Raw genomic sequence first — 26,293 nt, forward strand, 5'->3', positions numbered from 1 at the left:
GCACATGGTGAGACACTGGGCATGAATGGCCTGCAGCGAGGGCAGGGGGCAAAGACAACATAGATTCTAGTTTGCTAGTGGATAATGTGGTACATGGTTTCTGCTACAGGGGGCTCAGATGAGGGCATTTGGAAGACAGGCACTAAGGGAATGCATAAGATTATTTGTTGATGTTTGTACTCATTATGGAATAGCTTGATTTAAAAATTTGGTCTAGAAGTTTATTTTGTGGTGGCTTTCATTTTTGCATTATGGCCAAGTGGATGCTGTGATGGTCAGTAATAGAGGGAAGGTCAGGTGTAACACTGTTGGTGAATGGAGAGTTGGGGTTGCTTTTGCTGGTATTGCACTTTAGTACAGCCCAGGCACAAAAGGGCTGTCTAGCTTTCCTCCTATGTTCCTCCTCCTTCTCCGCATGAACCTTCTCTGCAGCTGCTCATCGTATAGCTGGTGGCAGTGGCTGTCCCTTCATGATGGCGAGCTTGTGCAGCATGCAGCAGACCACCACAACTTTTGACAACACACTCTACATACTGTCGGGTTCCTCCACAGCAGTTCAGGTATGGAAGGTTTGGGCCAAATCTTCCAGTTTCTGGATTCTCAGAGACTGGACGTACGATTGAACATGTGGGTTGGAATCCGTGGAACTCCTGACGTGTAGATGTGGGAATTGCCCGGGAAGTTTAAGCTTCCAAAGGGCAATGACCCGACTCCATGGGACACTCCGTGTTTGCACCGACTCCGAGTTAGAGTTGAGATTGTGGACAGTTCCGGTGTACTTACCTGAATAGTTACCCAGGAAATGTTAGACAGATTAAAACCTAATTTAACACCTGGGTAACTCCACAACTGATACCCACCCCCCCATCTTGCCCCTGCCTCCCAGCCAATGCCCTGACTAGCCCCTGACCCACTGACTAGCCCCTGGCCTCCCAACTATCCCCCTGACCCGACTACCCCCTGACCACAAGACTACAGCCTGAACACCTGTCTACCCCCTACCCGACTACTAGCCCCGACCACGAGACTAACCCCCTGACCACCTGACTATCCCGACCTGACTACCCATGACCCAACTACACCCCTGACCATCAGACTAATCCTCTCACCACCTGACTACCCGACCCGACTACCCCCGAATTCAACTACTCCCTTGGCCACCAGACTAACGCCGTGACAATGGAATGAAACCGGATGGACCACCCAGCATTGACCTAGGCACCAGAAACAACAATGGCAATCTCAGCCCTGTCAACCCTACAAGATCCTCCTTACTAACATCTGGGGCTAGTGCCAAAATTGGGAGAGTTGTCTCACAGACTAGTCAAACAACAGCCTGACATAGTCATCCTCATGGAATCATACCTTACAGATAATGTCCCAGACACCACCATCACCGTCCCTGGGTATGTCCTGTTCCAGGATAGGACAGGTCCAGCAGAGGTGGCGGCACAATGGTATACAGTCAGGAGGGAGTTGCCTTGGGAGTCCTCAACATCGACTCTGGACCCCATGAAGTCTCATGGCACCAGGTCAAACATGGGCAAGGAAACCTCCTGCTGTTTACCACATACTGCCCTCCCTCAGCTGGTGAATCAGTGCCCCTCCATGTTGAACATCACTAGGAGGAAGCACTGAGGGTGGCAAGGGCGCAGAATGTACTCTGGGTGGGGGACCCACTACCGACCGAGCTGGCCGAGTCCTACATGACATAGCTGCTAGGCTGGGTCTGCGGCAGGTGGTGAGGGAACCAACAAGAGGGAAAAACATACATGACCTCATCCTCACCAGCCTGCCTACCGCAGATGCATCTGTCCATGACAGTATCAGTAGGTGTGGCCACCGCACAAGAGACAAAGTCCTGCCTTCACATCAAGGATACCCTCCATCATGTTGTGTGGCACTACCACCATGCTAAATGGGATAAATTTCGAACAGATCTATCAACACAAGACTGGGCATCCATTAGGTGCTGTGGGCCATCAGCAGCAGCAGAATTGTACTTGAACACAATCTATAACCGCATGGCCCAGCATATCCCCCACTCTACCATTACACTCTACAAGCCAGGCGATCATCCCTGGTTTAATGAAGAGTGCAGGAGGGCATGACAGGAGCAGCACCAGGCAGACCTAAAAATGAGGTGTCAACCTGGTGAAGATATAACACACGACTACTTGCGTGCCAAACAGCATAAGCAGCAAGTGATAGACAGGGCTAAGCGATCCCACAACCAACGGATCAGATCTAAGCTCTGCATCCTGTCACATCCAGTTGTGAATGGTGGTGGAACAATTAAACAACTCATTGGAGGAGGAGGCTCCACAAATATCCCCATCCTCAATGATGGAGGAGCCCAGCACAGCAGTGCAAAAGATAAGGCTGAAGCATTAGCTACAATCTTCAGCCAGAAGTGCCAAGTGGAGGATCCATCTCAGCGTCCTCTGGAGGTCCCCAGCATCACAGATGCCAGTCTTCAGCCAATTCAATTCACTCCACGTGATATCAAGGAATGGCTGAAAGCACTGGATACTGCAAAGGCAATGGGCCCTGACAACATTCCAGCAATAGTACTGAAGACTTGTGCTCCAGAACTTGCCGCACCCCTAGCCAAGCTGTTCCAGTACAGCTATAACACTGGCATCTACCCGGCTATGTGGAAAATTGCCCAGGTATGTCCTGTAAACAAAAAGCAAGACAAATCTAATCCAGCCAAATACTGCCCCATTGGTCTGCTCCCCATCATCAGTAAAGTGATGGAAGGGGTCATCAACAATGCTATCAAGCGGCACTTGCTTAGCAATAACCTGCTCACATGCCCAGTTTGGTTTCCGCCAGGGCCACTCAGCTCCTGACCTCAGTACAGCCTTGGTTCAAACATGGACAAAAGAGCTGAACTCCCGTGGTGAGGTGAGAGTGACTGCCCTTGACATCAAGGCAGCATTTGACTGAGTGTGGCATCAAGGAGCCCTATCAAAACTGGAGTCAATGGGAATCAGGGGGAAAACTCTTCACTTGTTGGAGTCATACCTAGTACATAGGAAGAAGGTTGTAGTTGTTGGAGGTCAGTCATCTTAGCCCCAGGGCATCACTGCAGGAGTTCCTGGAATCCTGGAACTCCCTTCCTAACAGCACTGTGTGTTTACATACACCACATAGACTGCAGCAGTTCAAGAAGGCAGCTCACCACCACCTTCTCAAGGGCAATAGGGATGGGCAATAAATGCAGGCCCAGGCAGCAAAGCCCATATCCCATGAATGAATTTTTAAAAACCTGCCTACACCCCAGACCCGCCTAACCCTGACCTGACAACACCCCAAACCAACAATGTCCCCAGCTGAATACCCCCTGACCTGACTACCTCCCAACCATCTGACTATTCCCCAACCCGACCTCCCCTGCAATCCCACTACCACCTTCACCCGGCTAACCACCAACCCGACCACCCCCAGTCCTGACCGCCCCTCCAACCCAACCACCCACCCAACCCAACTGCCCCCCCCACCTGATTGCCCCCGACTTAACTACCCACCTGTGGCCCCGACCCGACAGTCCCCAGGCCCGATGGCCTGCTGACCCGGCAGCCCACCAACCCAATAGCCCCCTCAACCCGACAGCCCCCCGGCCCGACAACCCCCTTGGCCCAACAGCCCCCCGGCCCGACAGCCCCCCCGACCCGACAGCTCCCCCCGACCCGACAGCCCCCCCGGCCTGACAGACCCCCAATCCAACTGACATCCTGACCTGCCAGCCCCCTGGACCCGACGGCCTCCCCCCGATCTGACTGCAGCCCTAACCTGAGTGCCCTCCCGATCTGACAGCCCCTGGACCCAGCTACTCCCCCGACCCGACTACCACCCTCGAGCTGATATACCCCTGCCACAACTCGATAGCCCCCCCACCCGACACCACCATGACCAGACTCCCTCCAGCCCAACTACCCCCCCAACGCAACTGCCCCCTCAACGCAACTGCCCCCCCAACCCAACCAACCCCTCCGACCCGACACACCCTCCAACAGGACCGCCCCCTGACTCGACATCACTCTGAGCCAATTCCCCTCTACCCAACTCCCCCAACCCAACTACCCCCACAACCCAACAACCCTACCTGACACCGCTGACCCAACACCCCCCCCGACCCGACTACCACCCTGACCCAATTCCACCCTACCCAATTACACACTGACCTGTCACCCACCCTGAGCCGACACCCCCCCAACCAACCAACTATCCTCAACTTGACTATTCACCTGACCAGACTAATCCGCAACCCTGAATTTTATGCTTGGCGCAGGAGAGCAATTGGTGGGCCCGGAAGTGGGTGTGATATCCGCTTCTGCCCGCAATCAGCTCCCAACCTCAATTTCACGTTAGGTAAAAGCAAAAAATGGCCAGCCAGTGTGAAACGCACTGAGACTGGTCCAGTGTTGCTGCCGGGCAGGGCAGGGTGTTGGGTCCAATGGGGTTCCGGGGGCCAGCTTGGGGAGATATAAAAGTGGACAGGGAGTTCCCTGAAGGCTGCCAAGAGGTGGTCAGAAGCCTCAGGGAGCTGTATGTGAGTGTGTCAGTGCCTGGAAATATATTTTCTGTTGGAGCAGTAATTCTGGCCTCAGGATCTGCATCCCATGCTAGGCGGGAAGGCAATGTCCGTAGGCACTCTGCTCCCCATTTTACCAATGGTTGCCTAAATGTTCTTCTGGAGGCAGGGAGTGCCCAGCAGGATATTTTGATTCCACAGGATGGGAAGAGGAGACCACCTCACCAAACCAAGAAGGCATAGATGGAGGTGGCTGACCAGGTGAGCAGGCATGATGTTGTGTGCCACACTTGGCTCCAGTGCAGGAAAAGGCTTTATGATCTTCTGTGCTCTGGCAGGGTGCGTAAGGAGTCAGTTTGGAACTGTGTATGGGTGTCTTAGTCAGTGGCAGGACTTGTTGGCGTTCACGGGTATAAAACGCAGAATGCCAAATGGCAAATATCTATGTGCCTTGAGAGACTGAAAAATGTGCCGGGTTGGCTTGGATGTATGCAAGGTTGAGGTGTGCCAATGCGATGGGCACCTGCACCTGTCTCTTTGGGTGGGGTGGGTGGGGGCGCTGGTATGTTCTGGCATGTAGAGGTGGGAACTCATGAAAGCACGTTCAACCTTACAGGAGAAGAGGAGTACTCAGGAGCGAGGGCGAACGAGTGAAGGTGTGCCCAGCCTCCTGATTTTGATGCGGGCAGAGGAGAAAGCTCTGCACATGGCCTGCGAGTGTGGAGCCAGGTCCACAGGTCACGGAGATGCAGGGGTCTCGGAGGAAGGGAAGAGCCCAGTGAACAGCGAAGAGACATGGGGAGGCTATAAGAGATGTAGGGCAGTGGCATTTGGAATTAGATATTTAAACTGATAGTCCCTGTTGCTCATCCATTCACAATGCCTCTGTGAAGCAGCTGTCCATTGTGAGAAGCAACCGGAGTGCCTGCACTGTGACTTCTTAATGATGTTTGCTACTGACATTTTCTCTTCTTCCCTCAGATGCGCCTTCCTCACTGCACCAGGCGGACCCCACAGACCACCCCCCCCCCACCCCTCACCCCCCACCCCCCTTGACCCCTCTGAGTAGGAGCCGCTCACAGATGGACCAAAGTCACATCCTCCCTCTGCACCAAGCACCAGCGCAGACATAGGCATGTTAGTGGGCATTTACGTGTCGGATCAGATGGTACTGCACCGTGGCGAGAGCACATCACACTCACTTGAGGAGCTGGCGGAGGAAAAGATTCCCGAGGGCAGCGGAAGCCAGTGGATTGCTGGAGACCAGGACGATGCTGAGTCCGACGCAGATGATGAGCCTCTGGAGTTGTCTGTCAGGCGGGATGAGTGGGAAGGTCTGGCGGAGATCCCTAAGGGTCTGTGTGCCATGGTCCCTGTCTTGCAGGAGTCCATGCGGAGCATGAGTGTCGCATTGAGCTGGAGCTCTGAGCGCATAGCCTCCTCCATAGGGAGGAAGCAGCTCCATAAACTCAGGGGTTCCTGGGGTTGCATTCGGATCTGCAAGCCCACACACTGGCACTGACCTCAGCAGGTCACTCACTGCCAGTGTGATATATGGGTGAGGCACTGGTAACTCAACTAGCTGCCCACCCATTTACGGTGAGCAGGGAGGTTCAAACCAAACTCATGTTGGCAGACGAGCTGTAGCTCACATCTGCAATCTCCTCTCAGGGTGATGTGGATGATGGCAGCAGCTTCTCTGCCCTCTGCCAGTGGCTGTTGCATCTGATGAGACCACAATGACTGAGGAGTGCCCAGCAGGACTCTCCCACCCAGGCAGGGACTGCACAGGCTCTGCCAGCCAGAGGATGGCTGCCAAGGTCATCAAGTAAACGGGACATCAGAGTCAGCAGGCTGCCTCCAATCCAGCTGCCAGCAAGGGGGTTGGGGGGCGGACTCTAAGATGTAGCACTTGCAAATGGAATTTTATGTCGCTATGATCACAAACGGGATTGTCACGGGTGATTTATGTTTCCTTGGCATGTGTGCACTGGTTCACTTGCTTATGTGGCTTCATGATAAAAATGTCTCATGATGTGCAATGGCGTTAGTGTGCTTGATGCTTTGAAAAGGGAATAGGCCTGGGAGTTGTGTGTGACACAGAGGAAGGGAAGCAAACTTTATTTCAGAGGAAGGACCTTGACCTACGGGTGACAAGATTGTCTCATCAGAAAAGATCATTAAGGTGGCGCTACCCTTGCTATCGCCTTGACACCTTGCATTGGATGCCTAGCTGAAAGTTCTCAGAATCAAAACCTCCCTGGTCTACCTGCCTCCCATAGGGATCCTCACATCGGCCTCCACCTCTTCACCTGGAGGCTCCTCTGGCTCCTCCACAGACCCAGCACTCGTCCTCTGCAGCATGTGGAGCAGGATCACTGTCTTCATCCTCCAATGGGTCCCCTCTTGACATAGCCAGATTGTGCAGAGCGCAGAGGACACCAACAATAAGCGAGACGCACTCTGGAGGATATTGAAGTGCTCCCCATGATCGGTCCAGGCAGTGGAAACTCATCTTGAGCAGCCCAATGGTCCTCTCAATTACCACCCTTGTAGAGACATGACTCATATTGTACCTCTCCTCCGCTTCTGTCCTTGGGTGTCAGAGTAGCGTCATGAGCCACCTTTTCAGCAGATAGCCCTTGTTTCCCAGGAGCCAACAATCCAACCAAACTGGAGCAACAAATAACCTTGGCACCTGGGAGTGTGGCAGGATGTACACAGCATGGCAGCTGCCGAGGTACCTGGCGTACACTTACAATATCAGAGTCTTGTGGTTGCAAACAAGCTGGATGTTCAGGGAATGGAAACCTTTTTTGTTGATGAAGGCACTCAGCTTACCCACTGGTGCCTTTATGGTTGTGTGCGTGCAATCTACGTCACCCTGGATGCGGGTAAACCCAGCAATTGCAGCGAAGCCTTTGGCTCGCTCAGCCTGGCTGGCTTTGTCGGTCCGGAAGTGAATAAAGCTGTTGACCCGTCTGAATATAGCATCAGTGACCAGCCTGACACAGCTGTGGGCAGCAGATTGGGAAACACCATATAGATCACCCACTGAGCCCTGGAAAGAACCTGAGGCAAAGAAATTCAGGGCCACTGTAACCTTAAGAGCCACTGGCATAGAATGGCCACGTACACAGATTGAGACAATCTCTGGGCCCATCATCTGGCAAATGGAGGTCACAGTATCCCTAGAGCTGTGGAACCTCCATCATCACTGGATCTCAGACATGTCCAGATAGCAAGAGCTGCAGGATAATGGCGATGTAGTAATTATGGTTTTATTTAGTGTGTAATATGCTTTAAGAATAATGTTTGGTAAGGAAGATCACATGATCTTTAGTAACCAATAGGAGAGTAGCGCGGGCTACCTCAGTAGTTAGTAGTGTAGAGATAGAGTTGGAGTTGAAAGCACGTATGTAGTTGCTGCTGAGTGCCTTGTAAATAAACTTCAAGTTTCCACGCAAGAAGTGTCTGCTGATCAACTCTATCAATAGTACCAATTCGGCCACTGGTCACAACAAACTGGCGACCAGGATAAAACAAGATTAAACAGAAGAAATCAAGTTGAAAAGGAATCAGCACTGTATCTCGCCCAGTGAGTGTGAGTAGAAAACATCCGTTCGAATTAAGAAAATATTCCCTCTCAAAATGCCGCAATCGGAAGAATTGATCCTTTCAATCCAGCCACGGACGATTGGTCTCATCGTTTTTCTTCCAAGTGAACGACATTACGGGAGAAGAGAAGAGGCGGGCGATCCTCTTACGTACATGTGGGTATAAAGCCTTTGGCTTAATTCGAAGTTTGATGGCACCCAGTGCCCCAGATTCGAAAAATGTTGATGAATTGGTGGACCTCGGGAAGGGTCATTACCAGCCAAAGCCCTCGGTAACGATGCAACGTTTCAAGTTTAATACAAGAAACAGAACCCCCCCCAGTACAGTTATCTCCCCCAATACAGTTGCTTGTTATGTGGCAAGTTTGAAACAGTTAACAGAACATTGTGCGTTTGGTACATTGCTAAACAATGTGCTCAGAGATCTTTTAGAGTGTGGTGTGAATGAAGACACTATTCAGAAGAGATTATTGTCTGAAGTGAATTTGGATTTCAAGAAGGTGCTAGAGATTGCACTGGCTATGGAAAGTGCAGTAATAGATTTAAACGTCGTACAGGATGTGCAAAATGTTGCCGTCCTCCACATCGGGCACAAAACCCTAGCCAAAAAGGGCACGAATATGCAAGACTCTGCCGAGAAGTGGGAAACAGCCCCTGCTAGTCGAAGAATGAGAAAAAATAACTTAGCAGTGAAATCAAAGAATAATTTCAAAAAAGGTGGAAACAAGCAGTCTTTTAAAGATTGGCAGTTTAAAAAAATCAAATGCTATTTTTGTCATAGAAATGGACATATAATGAGACAGTGAAAGAGTCAAGCAGGCTTGTAAACAAAAGCAAAAACCCAATGGAATCTGCAATGTAGAAGAGCCTGAAACAACAAATTCAGACATTTACTCATTGTTTAATCTGAAAGTTGGAAAGACAAACCAATATTTGTCACAGTGAAAGTAAATGGCAGAACAAAAACAGAATTACCTGGAAAAACTCAGCAGGTCTGGCAGCATCGGCGGAGAAGAAAAGAGTTGACGTTTCGAGTCCTCATGACCCTTCAACAGAACTGAGTAAAATTAGGAGAGGGGTGAAATATAAGCTGGTTTAAGTTGGGTGGGGGGGAGAGAAGTTGGGGGAGAGGGGGTGGTTGTAGGGACAAGCAAGCAGTGATAGGAGCAGATAATCAATAGAACTCAATATTCAGCCCGGAAGGCTGTAAAGTGCCTAGTCGGAAGACTAAATATTGAATTCAACAACTTTAGATCTTGAACTCCCTCCTCCATCCCCACCCCTTTTCCGTTTCTTACCCCCTCCCTTTTGTTTTTTCCAATAATTTATATAGATTTTTCTTTTCCCACCTATTTCCATTATTTTAAATCTATACCTGTAATGCCCTGTCAGTCTTTCCACCCCACCCCCACTAGAGCTGTACCTTGAGTGTCCTACCATCCATTCTTAATTAGCACATTTTCTTAGATAATATCACCACCTTTAACACCTTTTTGTTCCTTTGTCTGTGACATCTTTTGATTATCTGCTCCTATCACTGCTTGCATGTCCCTACAACCACCAGCCCCCCCAAGTTCTCTGCCACCCCCCCCTTCCCCCCAACCTTAAACCAGCTTATACTTTACCCCTCTCCTAATATTACTCAGTTCTGTTGAAGGGACATGAGGACTCGAAACGTCAACTCTTTTCTTCTCCGCCGATGCTGCCAGACCTCATGAGTTTTTCCAGGTAATTCTGTTTTTGTTTTGGATTTCCAGCATCCACAGTAGTTTTCTGTTTTTATCTAAAGTAAATGGCAGACCTGTTAGAATGGAAGTGGACACAGGAGCTTCCACTACAGTAATTGGGGAACATACCTTCAGTTTTCTGAATAATGTTGAACATCAATTAAGTTTAGAAGAAACTGCTGCCAAACTGAAAACATATATGTATTTATGACATTCAAGTAAAAGGCATAAGCCGAGTAACTGTCCATTATGGAACGCAATTGGCAAAGCTACCAGTGTTGGTATTGAGAGGCAGAGGACCAAGCCTTCTAGGGTGAAATTGGCTAAGGGAAATCAGCCTTGAGTGGCCACTGAGATTCCAAAAAGAAGCTGGAAGCATCCTGTTTTGAAAAGGAGTATGTAAGGACTCAATAACCTGAAGAAATGCAGGCTGTCTTAAGCCAAAACCTGGCAGAACAGCAAAAGGAACTCAAAGGGACCCTGCTTGATGACAGAGTTCTTGATGAGGTGAGCAATCTTCGGAAGGAAAAAGAAAGTTTGCTGAAAGCCCTTCTCACACGACAAGATTCCCTCAGGTCAAAAGTATGAAGAGAAACAGAAAGAATTCAGCACTTCTCTGAACAAACTGAAGAATGAGTTGGCAGAGAAGACACAACCATGTTCAATTTTCCAGGAAGCAGCAAACAAGTGCAAAAAAGAGATGGAAGAGCTGAAGTATCAGCTAAATGACTCCAAAGAAGCTTTGGAAGATAAAGTCACAGAATTTTCTAAAAGCAAACAGATGATGAAATTTTGGGAGACTCAGCCAATGAGCTCAGTCAAGTTGAGCTGGCATCTGAGAGAAGTCTGGCCAATAGTGAAGTCGAAAAGAAGGCCAAGATTAAAGTCAGCGCTAGAAAGAAGAAAGCACATAGAAAGAAGATACAGAAATATTAATAGGACTTTAATCCTGGCAGTACATGAATACACTTTCATAAATAGGCCTAGTAATCAAATTGCAAACACTGATGGACTTAGTTGTTGGTCTTTACAAGAAAAAGGTGAGGATATCCCAGTTCCACAGGAACTTATTTTACTGTTAGATTTCTTAGATTCCTTGCCAGTATGTGCTCGACAGATCAGATACTGGACAAGTCGGGACCCAGTCCTATCTCAAATGCTTTATGGTTGGTCACAAGAGCCTGTATCTGACAAAATGAAACCGAACCTCAACAGAAGACATGAAATAACCAGTCAGGATGGCATCTTACTGTGGGGAGCACGAGTGATAGTTCCTCCAAAGGGAAGGGAGCCACTTTTAATTGAACTACAGAGTGTCCATCCAGGAATTTCCCGAATGAAGACCATGGTGGCCTGGGATGGATGACGAAATAGAGAGTTTATTAAGGAATTGGATGCAATATCAGCAACTGCAAAAGTTGACTTCAACAGCTCTGTTACACCCATGGGAGTGGCCAGGTAGACCCTGGGTGCAGTTACACATTGACTATTTGGGACCTTTCTTGGGGACAATCTTTCTGCTCATTGTCGATGCCCATTCATAATGGATGGACATGTATGAGGTGAAGTCAGCAACATCAACTGCTACAATTGAGAAACTATGTCAAAGTTTTGCCATTCATGGATTACCAGAAGTAGACATTTCTGATAATGGCATGAGTGCTGAGTTTCAACAGTTTATCAGCCTCAACGGTATCATTCATGTAAAAACGTCACTGTACCACCCTTCCTCAAATGGACTGGCCGAAAGGGCAGTTGAAACGTTCAAGGCAGGCATGAAAAAACTAACTGGACATTCCTTAGCAACCAAGCTAGCAGGCTTTCTTTTCCATTACAGGATCACCCCTCACACAACAACAGATGTCACACCTGTGGAGTTATTGTTGAAACGCCGTCTCAGGACGAGATTGAGCTTAATAATGCTGAATTTAGAGGGGAAGGTGGAAAGGAACCAGGGAATACAGAAAATTAGACATGACTGGCATAGTCGTGAGAGGAAATTAACCGTGGAAGAGACGGTATATGTGAAGAGCCTTGGAGAAGGACCAAAGTTACCGAGTGAAATAAGTGCAGTGACTGGACCTCTATCTTACTATGTGGAGGTGGAAGGCTGAGTCACATGGAGACATGTGGACCATTTAAAGGAGGGAGAAACAGGTCACCAAGAATTGATTCCACCATTGTTCACGATCCTGTTGAGGATACTCAACCCAGGACTGACATGTCTGATGTTCCTATAAGAGTTGAGGATACAGAATTGCAGGTGCCCACCTAAGCACCTGATGTTCAGGCAACTCTGGGAAAGGAGGTTCCTGACAAAGCATCTGAAGTTGTAGAGCTATAACGTTCAACACGCATCAGGAAACCACCTGAAAGACTGAACTTGTAAATTCCCTACCCAGTGTAAATAACTTGTTGCCTTGAGAAATTTGTACTTGTAAATATAATATACAGCGAAGGTTTACCCGACTGACTCCTGGGATGGCGGGACTGACATATGAGGAGAGATTGAGTCAGTTAGGATTATATTCGCTGGAGTTCAGAAGAATAAGGGGGGATCTCATAGAAACTATAAAATTCTAACAGGACTAGACAGGGTAGGTGCAGGAAGGATGTTCCCGATGGTGGGGGAGTCCAGAACCAGGGGTCACAGCCTGAGGATATGGGGTAGACCATTTAGGACTGAGATGAGGAGAAATTTCTTCACCCGGAGAGTGATGAGCCTGTGGAATTCGTTACCACAGAAAGTAGTTGAGACCAAAACATTGTATGTTTTCAAGGAGTTAGATATAGCTCTTGGGGCGAAAGGGATCAAAGGATATGGGGAGAAAGCGGGAGCAGGCTATTGAGTTGGATGATCAGCCATGATCATAATGAATGGCAGAGCAGGCTCAAAGGGCCGAATGGCCTACTCCTGCTCGTAGTTTCTATGTTTCTATATGTATATCCGAGTGAAGGGGGAGGGATGTAGTAATTATGGTTTTATTTAGTGTAATATACCTTTAAGAATAATGCTTGTTAAGGAAGATCACATGATCTTTAGTGCCCAATAGGAGAGTAGCATGGGCTACCTCAGTAGTTAGTATTGTAGAGATAGAGTTGGAGTTGAAAGCACAATTGTAGTTGCTGCTGAGTACTATGTAAATAAAATTTAAGTCTCCACGCAAGAAGTGTCTGCTGATCAACTCCTCTTCTGAGGAGGTTCCTCTAGCAGAGCAGACAATCCCCATTTGCCGAAATACAGATTACACAGGATAGTGCACTGAAGGAGTCTCTCGGCAGAACGCTACTGAAAATGCTGGTAACTAAAACAAAGAGTTCTCCCGGCCACAGAGAAAATGCAATGAACTGCCTGAAAACCACCTCCAACCAACTCACAGCCAACTCCTACCTACCCAACTTGCTAAGATCCTGTTCACCTTTTATCCCGCCCTGGATCGAGTTTTAATTAAAAACGTGATGACCTCCTGGCCGAGGTGCCCATGCACTGAATGTGAAATCGCACAGGCCATGTAAAATCTCAGTGAATTGTTTTCATAATTCACCTAATTGCCCCTTTGATTGTCAGCAGGAGCGCACAACCACCGACCGTAATATTGTGCAACAGTGCAATGATGTCAGGACGACACCCAACGTCCTCTTGCGTGATTTTACATGAGATTGGGACCACGGCGTGCCTGCTCCAACAGTTAAATTCAGGCTCTACCTGACCTGACCAACACCCGACCCGACCGACTAACCCCCGACCCGACGCAACTAACCCCTGACACGGCCCGACTAAGAGCCGATCTGGCTGTCTAACCCCTGATCCAATCTGACTACCTCCCAACCCAAGTATTCACCTCATCCACCTACCATGTCACCCACCCACCTCACAATACTACTTATCCACCTACCCACCCTACCCACCTATTTACTTCATCACCCTACCCACCTAAACCAGTAACCCCTACCTTTCTACCCACTTACCCACTCACCCACCCACCCAGTCACTCATTCACCTATTCACCCATTCATCCAGTCACCCATTCACTCCTCCATTCACTAGCCTTCAAAGACTGGACCTTTAAACTTACCATTTGGCAGCTGGTGGCATAAAAAAGGGGTGTGTCCTGTCTTCCTCTGACTCTACTGCATTCCAGCAGAATTTCCTAAGGGATGCTGCAATTCTTTGACAACCAGGATCAGAAAGATACCAGAAGAAATGCATAGAAGCGTCAAGTTCAAGTTGGGGGAATCTTCAAGCACAATGGCAATTCGCTCATCATTGCTATCATCACTTATTACCCAGCAGCCAGCCTTTCATTCGTGGTGGTGACTCAAATGATATAGAATAGAAGCATCACAACATCACCAAGAAATAGGTACACATGATTTACTGAATACAGCCACACGTCACCAGGATATTAAAGGAGCGGAATCCCTCTCAGTTTCAGTATCGGGCAGAGTTGACATTTTGCACCACAAAGCGGTGTACTTGCAGTTTTTAGCACCTTTCACCACAGGGAAGCCTGCAATACTAGGGGAGCTGCATGCTCACTCTGCCAACTTGTCTGTGGCAAAAGAGAAAGAAATATATTCAGCTGTCTTTGAATAGAGAGCATCAGTGACCTCCCTTATGCAACAGTGGATGGCAGGCTGCGAAATGTTGCAAAGATCTGAAGCTCCAGCCTGGAAGGATCTAGATAAATATAAGTTCACCACCACAGTTGCCTTTAAAAGCATTGGCAATGCTGTCCTTGCTCCGAGGTTCAAGTTGTTGCAGATTTCAGTGAGGACATCCTTAGTGAAGCACTGATGTCTAACACATTGTTTTCCCTGAGATTCTGGTGGAATAATTGCTTTGTAAACATCCAGGGTGTACATAGCCTTCTGCTGACAGCCCTTGTCCCCCTTGTCCCCCTCCTCCTTCTTCTTACAAATTACCCTGCTCTGCTTGACCTCTCCTCATTTCCCCAGTGTTCTACATTCCAAGGAAATGCCTATCACTGGACCCATGTCTTGGAGCAACTGGCTTTTGCTGAACCATGAAGGCAACAAAAAAGTCCTTTAGCACCTGTGATACCTTCACTGTGGACTTTTACAACTTGACATAATCATGGAAAGCACCAAAAGATTTAACTATTATAGACCAGCCAGAATCAACCAACCTGCAACTATACTTTTTATAGTTGATGATCTCTTATAAAACTGGTAGTGGTGATGGTGGATGCGGGGAGTTGTGGAGATCCCTTCCTGTTGCTTAATAAGTGTTCAGTTGTTCCAGGTTGAGAAAGAGCATTGACTGGAGCATTGAGCTCAAAAATGGTGCGCATTGCATACTGTATGGTTTACATGCACTGCATACTGCCAGCAGTATGGTGATGTCCCTTGACCTGGCAGTGAGTGAGATGCCAGTGAACATGTGATGGGCTTGAGGGTATGAGGATAGAGTGATGAGATGTTTGCCATACCTTGGCTGCACGGATGAGATCATTCATTTTCTATCTGCATTTGATGGCCAACCTCTTCTGTGCAGCGTTGGCACTGATCACCACTGCCACCGCCTCCTAAGCCTGGTTGGTCACACCGCTGCCCATCCTGCAGCCAGAATGGGGGTAGAGGACATCGCAGCTGGCCTCCACGGCATCCAAAAGGTGATTTAGTAACACGTCACTAAACCTGGGGGCTGCAGTCTTTTTGCCTTTTGTGGACATCTTCCCTGCAGTAGTTGCGCACGCACTGCTAGCTGGAAGCACTGAGATGTTTGTGCACCTGCCATCTAAATGGCGTATTTCCTGGGAATGCATAACTAATGCGGCAGGTTTGGGATGATATGGTGTGAAAACGTTGTTTTACCTGCCCGGTACTGCACTTAGTGCAAATCTGGGATGATTCCACTCAGAGACTTCACTTCTAAAGTTGTTTACTGTAAAGCACCTTGCAAAAGGTTCCTTATTTTGATACTAATTTTTATTCAAACCAGGGTTTTCTTACTGGACCTGTTTAATCTGTGAGGAAATTTTCGGAAAACTGAGTTGCGCCTAAGGGAAATTAATGATTTCAAATACTGAAAATACATAGTGGAAAATCTTTGAATTCTATTTTGAAGGCATTAGCCTCTAATGTTATGGGTCTTGCCCTGGAAAATAATTGAATAACCCCAAGATCATCTATGAAATCCCAAGTTGCTGCAAATCCACTGTTACAAAGTTTCAATCTGTCCCATTGTTAACATTGAGCCAGGCTCCCTTATTGTTTCTTATCAGAATAGAAAATTCCCAGGAGCCAAATCTTTGAAGTTATATATTTTGCAGTAAACTTTTCTGCTCCAGGTGAGAGTACGCTATAGAACTGAACATTTGTCCACTCCATCAAGCACTCCAAAAAGTTCTTCCCACTGTACTTGTGTGACTTATTCCAGTTCAAGTATGACCTCCCCCATGATGTCTCTTAATAAAATGATCTAATATTATCTTATCAAATTAATGTCAGTTTCTGATAAGCACTACTAAAGAACTGACCAAGTTCATTTCTCATCAGGCCTTTTACTCTGTTAGTCTGGTGTGGATTCAAAGTGCTACCAATACAGCACACAGACTGACTGAAAGCTAGCAATTTGGATGTGTCTTCAGGGGCTTTCTAATTGGAGATGAGAAAATCAATGGCAGACCAAGTAGTGGGAGATTGGAGCTGGAGATGAAAGAAGATCAGATACACAATTAGAGGGAGAGTAAGGAATAGAGAGGGAAGAGTAAAATAATAGTATAATGTTCAGGGAGTTTATTGTTTAGAGGGTAATAGATACTGTCACCTTTTCCCCAAAACATGGCCATCTGAGTTCCCAACTAAAAATTTCAATTACTGAAAAAAAAGGGAAACAAATCATTGATGCTAGGTTTCGTAGCTTTAATAGGATGCTGCATTGGAACCAGGGACTTAATTCGCTTGAGAAAAACAGACAATGGTGCCAATTCATCCTGGATTTCGGCAGGTAAGCAATCCATTCAAAGATCTAAGCCTACAAGAAAAGCATGTGATCAGAGAGGCTCTCAGTGAGCCCTGTGTGATTAACTGCTGAAGATTATGTTGGACTATTGACTGAAAAATATAATGGAAACACTTGGGGAGACCGAGCCTAATAAATATAACAATTCGTCACATTTTTTTTTGGTTACAATTGCCTATATGAAAAGTTCTGTTTTTGTTAGCTCTTAGATTACGTGTTAATTGAGAAGATAAATTTTCCTGAACTCCTCTTCCATTGCCAAGTCTTGCTTGATGGAAGCTAGTGCTGGATGTTCAGGCGTGAAGGTCAGTGTGTCGAGCTACAAGGCTCTTGATTTTCTCTAATCAAAATGAATTATAATTTGTTAGAAAATGGTCTGAAGTGTTATGTTTTTTAGGTCAGTTATTCAACACAATTATATTGATGCAAAATAACTTTGGCTTTGTATCAATGTATATAATGCAATATAACTAGGGAATAAGGTTGCCAGAATTATATTCTGCCAAGTCGGGTGAGACCATCTGAAACAGATAGTTTCAAATTGCTTCAGTTTTGCACCAACTGCAGTAATGGTAACTATTTTTAGAGGCAATTTTAAAAAGCTGACAGGTGCTTATTTAGACAGCCTAGGAACCATTTCAAAATGAAAAATGCTGGAAACACTCAGGCGGTTGGGCAGCATCTGTGGAGAATGAAACAGAGTAAATATTTTAGGTCAATGACACCATCAAAATTGGAAGAAGATAGAGATGAACAGTTTTTAAACAAGTATGGAGCCCAAGAAAAGAGACGTGTTTGTAAGGGTTGGCTAGGGGCTGGTGTGACAGGGAAAGAACAAAAAGGTGATAGGGTGGGGGGTAAGAGTGATTAAAGGACAAAGGTAATGATACTGTAATGCAAGACATAATGGGACAAGTACAGAAATAAAACCTGGGTCCAGCTTGTGTAAATGGTTATTGAACTGTTTCAACCTTGTTAATGCAAACAAAAAGCCTACTTCACATTGATGGCTTGGCATAGTGAAATATCTCACCAGCATTTGGATGCCATTGACTAAAACTTTGTACATGCATCCAAGCACAACATGTATAGGTTTCCACTTTGACTGGAGAGCGATGCAGAGCCAGCATACAAGTCACCATTGACTTCAAGCCACTTAAAACAAGTACAAACTTCAAATTTGAACCAGGCCGTAAAAGACTGAGTAGACATCTGTATTCATTTAGGACTAATCAAGTTTCATATCACTGGTAGAGTAAGAGTAATTAGATCAAAAATTATTGCTTGATAATCTAGCAGCATAGTTATTGGCTTCAAAATGCAAAATTAATGATACTTACAAATGTTTTGGATGTCCATTTATAGTTCTTACTTGTTGTTGGCTCTAGAAAGTGAAAAATATGGTCAAAAAACACAAATATGTTGAATGATTTGATTAGCAATTACTGTAATATTTCGTGAACAATCTCATAATCAAGCACAAAAATAACTTGCTATATCCTGTCCTACATATTGTGACATTGTATACTTTGGGAATGACATTATTGCAATGCAACTTCTTATATTCTGCTCAGTAGCACATGTATCAGAATGCTGTCAGTTCATTACAGGTAATCTAACTTACATTTACTCTATTTCTATTGAGTAAATCTATTGAAATGATTAACCTTTTTTCATGTCTGTATGAATGCAGGAATATACAATCGTAGCTACAGATGATTGTAATGGCCCTTCTACCAATCAGAAACAGAAATCACAGTCCCCATAGCTCAATTGCGTCCCAAAAACTTTGACCAATCATGCATTGCCGATCACTGGCATTTCAAGCTGTTCTTCTAGCCAACCACCTCCTAGGACCAGGGATGAGCTGCAAGTATTTTTGGAATAAAAACAGAAAATGCTGGAAAAACTCAGCAGGTTTAACAGCACCTGTGGAGAGAAAAACAGGTTAAAGGGGGGGTGGAGCAGGTGAAGCTGGATAGAAGTGATAGGTGGGTAAAGGTGATGTTGATAGTGGCATTAAGGTAAGAAAGCAGAATGTGAAAAAAGTAGGACAAGGGTAAGCACTCTGAAAAGAACAACATGAACAAGTAACAGAAGGCCCTTGTGAGGGTGGTGTGAGAGGAAGGAATGGTGGTGGGGAAAAAAAGATTGAAAATAGGATAAAAGGTGGGGATCAAACAATGAATAAAGGAATAAAAATGTTAGATCCGGAAGGCTGTAAAGTGCCTAATCGGAAGATGAGGTGCTGTTCCTCCAGTTTGCGTTGAGCTTCACTGGAACGTTGCAGCAGGCCAAGGACGGACATGTGGGTATGAAAGCAGGGTGGGGTGTTGAAATGGCAAGCGACAGGAAGGTCTGGGCCTTGCTTGCGGACAGACCGAATGTAGTAGACCAGATTGAAGGAGGTGCGAGTGAAGTGCTGCTTCACCTGAAAGGAGTTTTTGGGCCCTTGGATGGTGATGAGGGGGGACGTAAAGGGGCAGGTGTTGCACCTTCTGCAGTTGCATGGGAAGGTGCCTTGGGAGGGGGATGAGATGCTGGGGGTGATGGAGGAGTGGACCAGGGTGTCCCAGAGGGAATGGTCTCTACGGAATGCCGACAGGAGGGAGTGAAGGGAAGATGTGTTTGGTGGTGGCATCATGCTGGAGTTGCTGGAAATGGAGGAGGATTTTTAGAATGTAGTTTTGGACAGTATTTTTGGAATGTAGGGCTGAATTTTAGCAGGGGCTGTATTACTTGTCCTTGTTACAAAACCAACCGACTCCAATAAGAGGCCACCCCACAGCAATAACACGCTGGCAGTGGCCTTAATGAGCAGAGAGTGGAACTTCCTCCCACAGTGGGAGGAAGCCCCGCCCTCGAGAGCTGTCAGCCAATCTGATTGGCTGGCAACTCTAGCAGTCCCAGAACTCAATAGTCCTGGGTTTTTAGGGCAGGAAGGGATCGGGCACCCTAGGGAGAGGGGGCAAGGGGTGGGGAGAAGTTTTGGAGGCACAAAGAGGGATAATATCTTTGTGTGGCGGTGGGAGTTGCCCCCAATGCACATAGGGCAGCCCTCAAAAGATGTATCCCCTTCCTTCCCACTTTTTCACCCCAGATGGTGAAAAAGCAGACTCTCCACTCTTGCCCACCTGCCCATGCCAATCACATTATGGCATGGCAGCATAACATTTGGGTTAATTGGCATGTTAACAAGCTCAATTGCCTGTTAATGATTATTTTTCAAAATGGCAGGTAGGCTGCTGTTTTCAGCCCCCGCTCGCCTACTGTATTATGGGGACTGGGTCAGGGGTGGGTGGGAAGATAGTGGGCTAGCCACCCATTGTAATTTACATGCCTCCCCTCTGAAAACATGACTGGTGGGATGGGTGGGTGGGTGGGGTAGGGGGCGTAAAATCCAACCCATAGTTTCTGATTGGTTGATTCACAAGAACAGTTAGTCATATACTCTCAAAAAAAGTTCAGTGACATACGATCTCTGATTTCCTTGTTACTAAAACCTAAATAGGGGCAGAACTTTTCAGTCAGTGTGCGGGGGCGGGCCCAACACGTAAAATGATGCGCGATGACATCAGATGTGCGTCCTGAAGTCATCAAGCTGAGTTGCGATGTTTCGTTCGGCGGGCGCACGCCGGAGTCGGCTGCGGTCCACCGATATGTAAACGGCCTATTAAGGACATTAAGGATCTAATTAAGGTTATTGTAATCGCTGCCCGTCCAACCTTAAGGTTGGCAGGCAGGCAAAAAGGCCAAGCGGCCTTTGCGATTTTTAGGAAACCTCATCCACAAGCGGGATGAGGTTTCCTAAAGCTTTTATTAAATGAATTAAAAAATTTTCATATAAATAAAAACATGTCCCATCTCATGTGACACAGTCGCATGTTTAAATACATTTATAAACCTTTTATTGAATAATTTCAGAAGCCCCTCAATCTGCCTGAGGCAGCTCCATGCCTCAGGGAGATTGAAGCGCTCTTTCGTGTGCATGCGTGAAAGAATGCTGGGCCACCGCCCGCACAGGTAGCACTGAGCACTACCGGTCGTGTCTTACACTGCGCAGGCCTTAATTGGCCCACCTGTGTAAAATGGCGGCGGGGAGCTGATCGCGGGTAGTGATCAGCTTCGCGATCACCCGTGCCCGCTCCCGCCGAGCCTGCCAGCCATATGAAAAATTCTGCCTCAGGTTTTTCAGACTGTATAATGTTGCTAGATGTACCCAAAGAGGATTTTTTGTGCTTCCATTTAAAAGTCGACTGAGCTTGTCAGAACAAACTTCCAATTGTTATTCATTTAGTTATGTATATTTTTATTTAGAATGAACCTAACTATTTAATTATCATTAGTAGATGATATTTCCTTCTGGCTATAACACTCCATCCCGCAATGATTACACAATGTGAACTTGTTCGATGAAATTAGGTATGGAGGGACATGTAAAGCTTCTTATGGATGGCTAAACCTGTGTTATAATAAGAATTGCTACATTAGTATTCACTAAGTTAGAAACAAAATAGGATTTGCTAAAAAAAATGCTCATATTTGCGAATTCCTTAACTGTAGCTGAATTCTGATGTATTATTTAAATACTTATTATTGGAATCATTGGACTTATCTTTTTTTTGCCATTCCAAATGTGATTGGCTGTAATACAATCCATTCACTGGCTGCAAGCGTATTTTATCTATAGAACTAGAAATCTATCTTGTCAAATCTAAAATGCTTGTTGGTCCATGATATAACAGATCAGTAATTGAGACAGCACAAAACACTTGGTAAAAAAATAAGCAATAATAAAATTAAAATATAAAATTAAATCAAATAGAATTATTGTAAAACTGTACTACATTTCGGAATTCAGAAGGGAGGTGTAAAGAGGAAGCCTTGACCCTCGGTTCTTGCAAACTCCTGTCTTATCACCATCCTTTCTTTCCTTTCCAATGTCCATGAACATGTTGGCACCTCCTGAATTCATGCCCATCTTTCTCTGAACTCCATGTTTGAATCCCTCCAATCAGGACTCTGCCCCTACCACAGTTTTGACAGGTGTGACATTCCATGTTCTCTCGGGACTAGTCAGTCAATGACAATCCACAACGGAATTTTCCAGGGCATAGTCACTGCACATTATCAGCCATCTTTTGCTCAGTGTCTTTGCATGTATTTCTTTTAAAAAAAACACAGGTCTTCCTTAAAAAGTTCAAATTGCCTGTGAGTTCTTGGTACCATTAGTCCATTGCCATAGGGGAGAATTTTCTCCCTGTCAGGGGGGCTGAGTGGGAGCGGGAGTGGGCGCAGGCGGGCACGCAGCCGATTGCTACCCATGATTGGCTACGCACCGCCATTCTGTATGGGCAGGCTAATTAAGGCCCGCCCAGCGTGATGCACACCTGGAAGTGCTCAACGCTCCCTGTGCGGGTGGGGGGAGTAGACTGAGTCAGAGCCTGTGCTCTTTCGCGCGCATGCACGTGAAGGAGTGCATAAATCTCCCTGAGGCACACAGCTGCCTCAGGGAGATTAGTTTGATTTTCAAAAGTTTTAATAAAGAGAGAAAATTTTTTTTAAGGCATGTCCCCTCATGTGACAATGTCACATGAGCTGGGACATGTCAATGAACTTTAATTTAAAAATGTATTTAATTTATAAACCCTTCATGAAACCTCGCTCGTGGATGAGGTTTCATGATAAATGCGAAGGCTGCCTGGGCTCTTCGCCTGCCCACCAACCTTAAGGTTGGACAGGCAGCTATGTTAATAACTTTAATTAGTTTTTCAATGGCCTTAATAGGCCTTTCACATTGTGACGGGTGCATAGTCGACTCCACTGCCCGCCTGCAGAACTGCAGATCTGAATGATGCGCAGTGACGTTGGGGCGCATGCCTGACGTCACCGCATGTCATTTTATGCGTCAGTGAGTGGGGCCCAACCCCACATGCCGACCTGAAGATTCTGGTCATAAACTTGAGGTCATCCAAAATTCAGCTGCCTCGATCCTAACTCACACCAAATTCCATTCACCCATCACCCCTCTGCCCACTGACCTATACTGGCTACAGATTAAGCAACATCTCGAGTTTAACATTTCCAAATCCCTCCATGACCTCACCCTTCCCTCTCTCTATAACTCTTTCCAGCCTCACGGTGCTCCAAGATATCTACGCTTCTCTAATTCTGGACTCTCGAGCATCGCTGATTTTAATTGCTCCATCATTGGCTGTGCCTTCAGCTGCGGGGTCCTAAGCTTAGGAATTCCCTCCTTACACTGCTCACCCTCACTCCCTCACTTTCTTCCTTTAAGACACTCCTTAAATCTAACTCTTTGACGAAGCTTTTAGTCATCTAACCTAATACCTTCTGATGTGGCTCTGTGTTATATTTTGTTTTATAATGCTGCTGTAAAATCTTGGGAGGTTTTATTACATTAAAGGTTGGAGTGAAAAGAGTAGTACTGAACCTTGCAAATTCTGACCTCATAGAACTACTCATCTTCAAACCTGACACTACCTGTGGCTAAAGCAGTGGAAGTTCAAAAATATCACTTTTATCTCTGAAAGAAAATCTTTTATGGCCTGTAATTGCTTAGTAATATCTATTTAGATTAATTATTTGTGACCACATTGCAGTTTTTGATAACTCTTAAATAGCTAGGATCTTGGCAATCATAGCAATTGAAACAGAATTAATCACATTGTTGCAAATACTATTCAAAACTGTCGTGTTTATTGATTGCCCGGCCCATCTCAGCTGATGTGAGATTATTATGGCTTCTATGCTTGGCATGTCCATCTTGGAGGGTGTTTACGTTTGTTCTTTAGTCCTTCCACTTTATTCACAAGATCCATCCAAGACAGCATTGATAATGTTGATGTGGTGTCGACATCTCATCGGACAATCAGACTTAAGATTTCCCAAACGGGTGTTCTACTCTGAGCTATGCCAGGCAGCCTGTTCACATGGGAGCTAAAGGAAACATTTCAAAAGTAATCTCAAAGTCTCTATGAAGGTCAGCAATATTAACATCAACAGATGGGAAGCAAATGCTGAATCGCGACCACAATGGTGACTCATCATCGAAAATGGTGTCAGGGCCTTCCAATTAATGGCAGCAGCCACAGACAGGTAACAGTGAGAGAGATGAAAAGAGAAGGAACCGGCTCGATCCATCAGTCCGCCACCATCTCTACCAGCCGACAACCAATGTCCTCACTGTGAGGGAGCCTGTAAGGCTAAGATAGTTGTGGGGGATTGACTGAGAGCCAATCAGGAGGGAGAAGACTAACTGAGGTTTGGGGAGAAGGGGAGGGGAGAAAAAGCCATATGTGAGGAGGAAGGTGAAAGATCGTGGCTTAGGGTGGGGGAGGTGGCTGCGAACATGACATGGAATGACCAGTGCTGGAGGTGGGGTGGGTTTGGGGGGTGCAGGCACCGGTGGGTGGTCGATTGAGAGATGCTGCTGAGGTCTGTGGCAGACCCCTGGAAAAAGCCACTACATAGATAGTGAGGGTCATGGTAACCTTGATTGCAACAGGCAGGACCTGAGGATTAGTTGAATGTGGCACAAGATCTTCCTCTACCTTAGCACTGCTGTCTCTAACCATTCCTCTTGAAGTTCAGAGCCTTTGCCTGCACTGCATCCTAGTTATGCCAAGAAAACTTCCTTAGAGATGGTACCCGTTTTGCCTAAGGTAATATATCTTCCTCTTTCTCCTTCCTGCTGCTCTCTTTGGTGGCTCTGCTACCTCTTGCCTTGGTACCCTGACTCTGACTGCACTTACCTGGGAGTTGGAGAGGCAGTGGACCTGCAAGGAAGCAACCCAGAGTGGGAGAGTATAAATCAAGACTGAGGCTTGAGGTCTACACCACTTTCCTGGGAGTCGGAAAGGCAGCTGACCTGTGAGGAAGTAACCCGGAGTGGGAGAGTATAAATCAGGACCAAGGCTTGAGGCCTATACCACTTACCTGAGAGTCAGAGAAGCAGCCTGACCAGTCAGCTACTTGGAACCAGCCCACGCTGAGTTCGAAAGCAGAGTGAGAAAAAAACAAATAGTGACATCACAGGAAAACTGTAAGTTCATTGGCAGAGATTGCTAAGGGACTGGTAAGGGACTGTCTTTAATTGCTGTAAATTAGAAAAGTGCATTATTTTTAATGAGGTAGCTATACTTGGATTTAAGTGAGAAACACCAGGAATAGGGGAAAGTCAGGGACAGTATAATAAAGTCATGTAAATAAACCAAAGTAAAATAAAGTTAAGACATGGCAGGGCAGCTTGGTTGAGTGGAATGTGTGTCCTGTAATATGTGGGAAGTCATGGACACTACTGGTGTCCTAGACAACCACAGGCGAAGGAAGTGTTGCCAGCTGCAGAACCTTGTGCTCTGGGTTTCAGAGCTTGAATGGCAGCTAGAGTCACTGCAGCATACCCACGAGGCTGAGAGCTACGTGGATAGCACATTCAGAGAGGTGGTCACACCGCAGCTTAGGAGCCTGGGGACAGAAAAGGAATGGGTGACTGTCAGGCTGTCCAAGAGGACTAGGCAGATAGTACAAGAGCACCCTGGGGTCTCACTCACAAATTAGTTTTCCATTTTGGAAGCTGGTGAGCGTGCTGCTTCCTCAGAGGATTGCAGTCAGAGCCAAGTTTGTAGAACCATGATCGGCTCAGTTGTACAGGAGAGGAGGAAGAAGAAATGAAGAGCAATAGTGATAGGGGATTCATTAGTTGGGGGAACAGACAGGTGTTTCTGTGGCCGTAGATGAGGCTCCAGGATGGTTTGTTGCCTCCCTGGTGCCAGGGTCAAGGTTGCCACTGAGCGGCTGTAGGACATTCTTCTGGGGGAGGGTGACCAGCCAGAGGTCATGGTCCACATTGATATCAATGACTTAGATAGGGAGGAGGATGTGGTCCTGTGATCGGAATTTAGGGAGCTAGGTAGAAAATTAGCAAGCAGGACCCCAAATGTAATAATCTCCAGATTACTTCCAGTGCCATGTGCGAGTACAGAAATAGGAGGATAAGGCAGATGAATGCATGGCTTGAAAGATGGCGCAGGAGGGAGAGCTTGAGATTCCTGGGACACTGGGACTGGCACTGGGGAAGATGGCACCTGTACAAGCCGGATGGGTTGCACCTGAACAGAGCTGGGACTGAGTTGCTTGCGGGGTATTTTGCTAGTGCTGTTGGGAGGGCTTTAAACTAACTCAGCAGGGGTGTGGGAACCAGGACAGAGCATTAGAGAGGAATACCAGGGTGCACAAAATACTGGGAGAGACAGATAGCACTAGTTTAGAGAATAGAAAGTTAATAGGTGGGGTCAGAGTAAGCGAGAAAGTCATGAAACCTAAATCAGGATTACTGTATATGCATGTGAATGCACGGAGTATAGTAAATAAGATTGGGGAGTTACAAGCGCAGATTGCC

General features: G+C 46.6%; 1 protein-coding gene across 1 annotated transcript in view; it reads right to left on the reverse strand.

The window, feature by feature from the left end:
- Positions 1–26,293, reverse strand: part of clnk (cytokine dependent hematopoietic cell linker) — a 143,215-nt gene that overhangs the window by 53,166 nt on the left and 63,756 nt on the right. Inside the window, exon 4 of the mRNA XM_078551258.1 lies at positions 18,213–18,256. Coding sequence (XP_078407384.1) covers positions 18,213–18,256 — 44 coding nt within the window. The remainder of the gene's footprint in view (positions 1–18,212; positions 18,257–26,293) is intronic.

Source organism: Cetorhinus maximus, chromosome 1, assembly GCF_964194155.1.
Source record: "Cetorhinus maximus chromosome 1, sCetMax3.hap1.1, whole genome shotgun sequence".
NCBI lineage: Eukaryota > Metazoa > Chordata > Chondrichthyes > Lamniformes > Cetorhinidae > Cetorhinus > Cetorhinus maximus.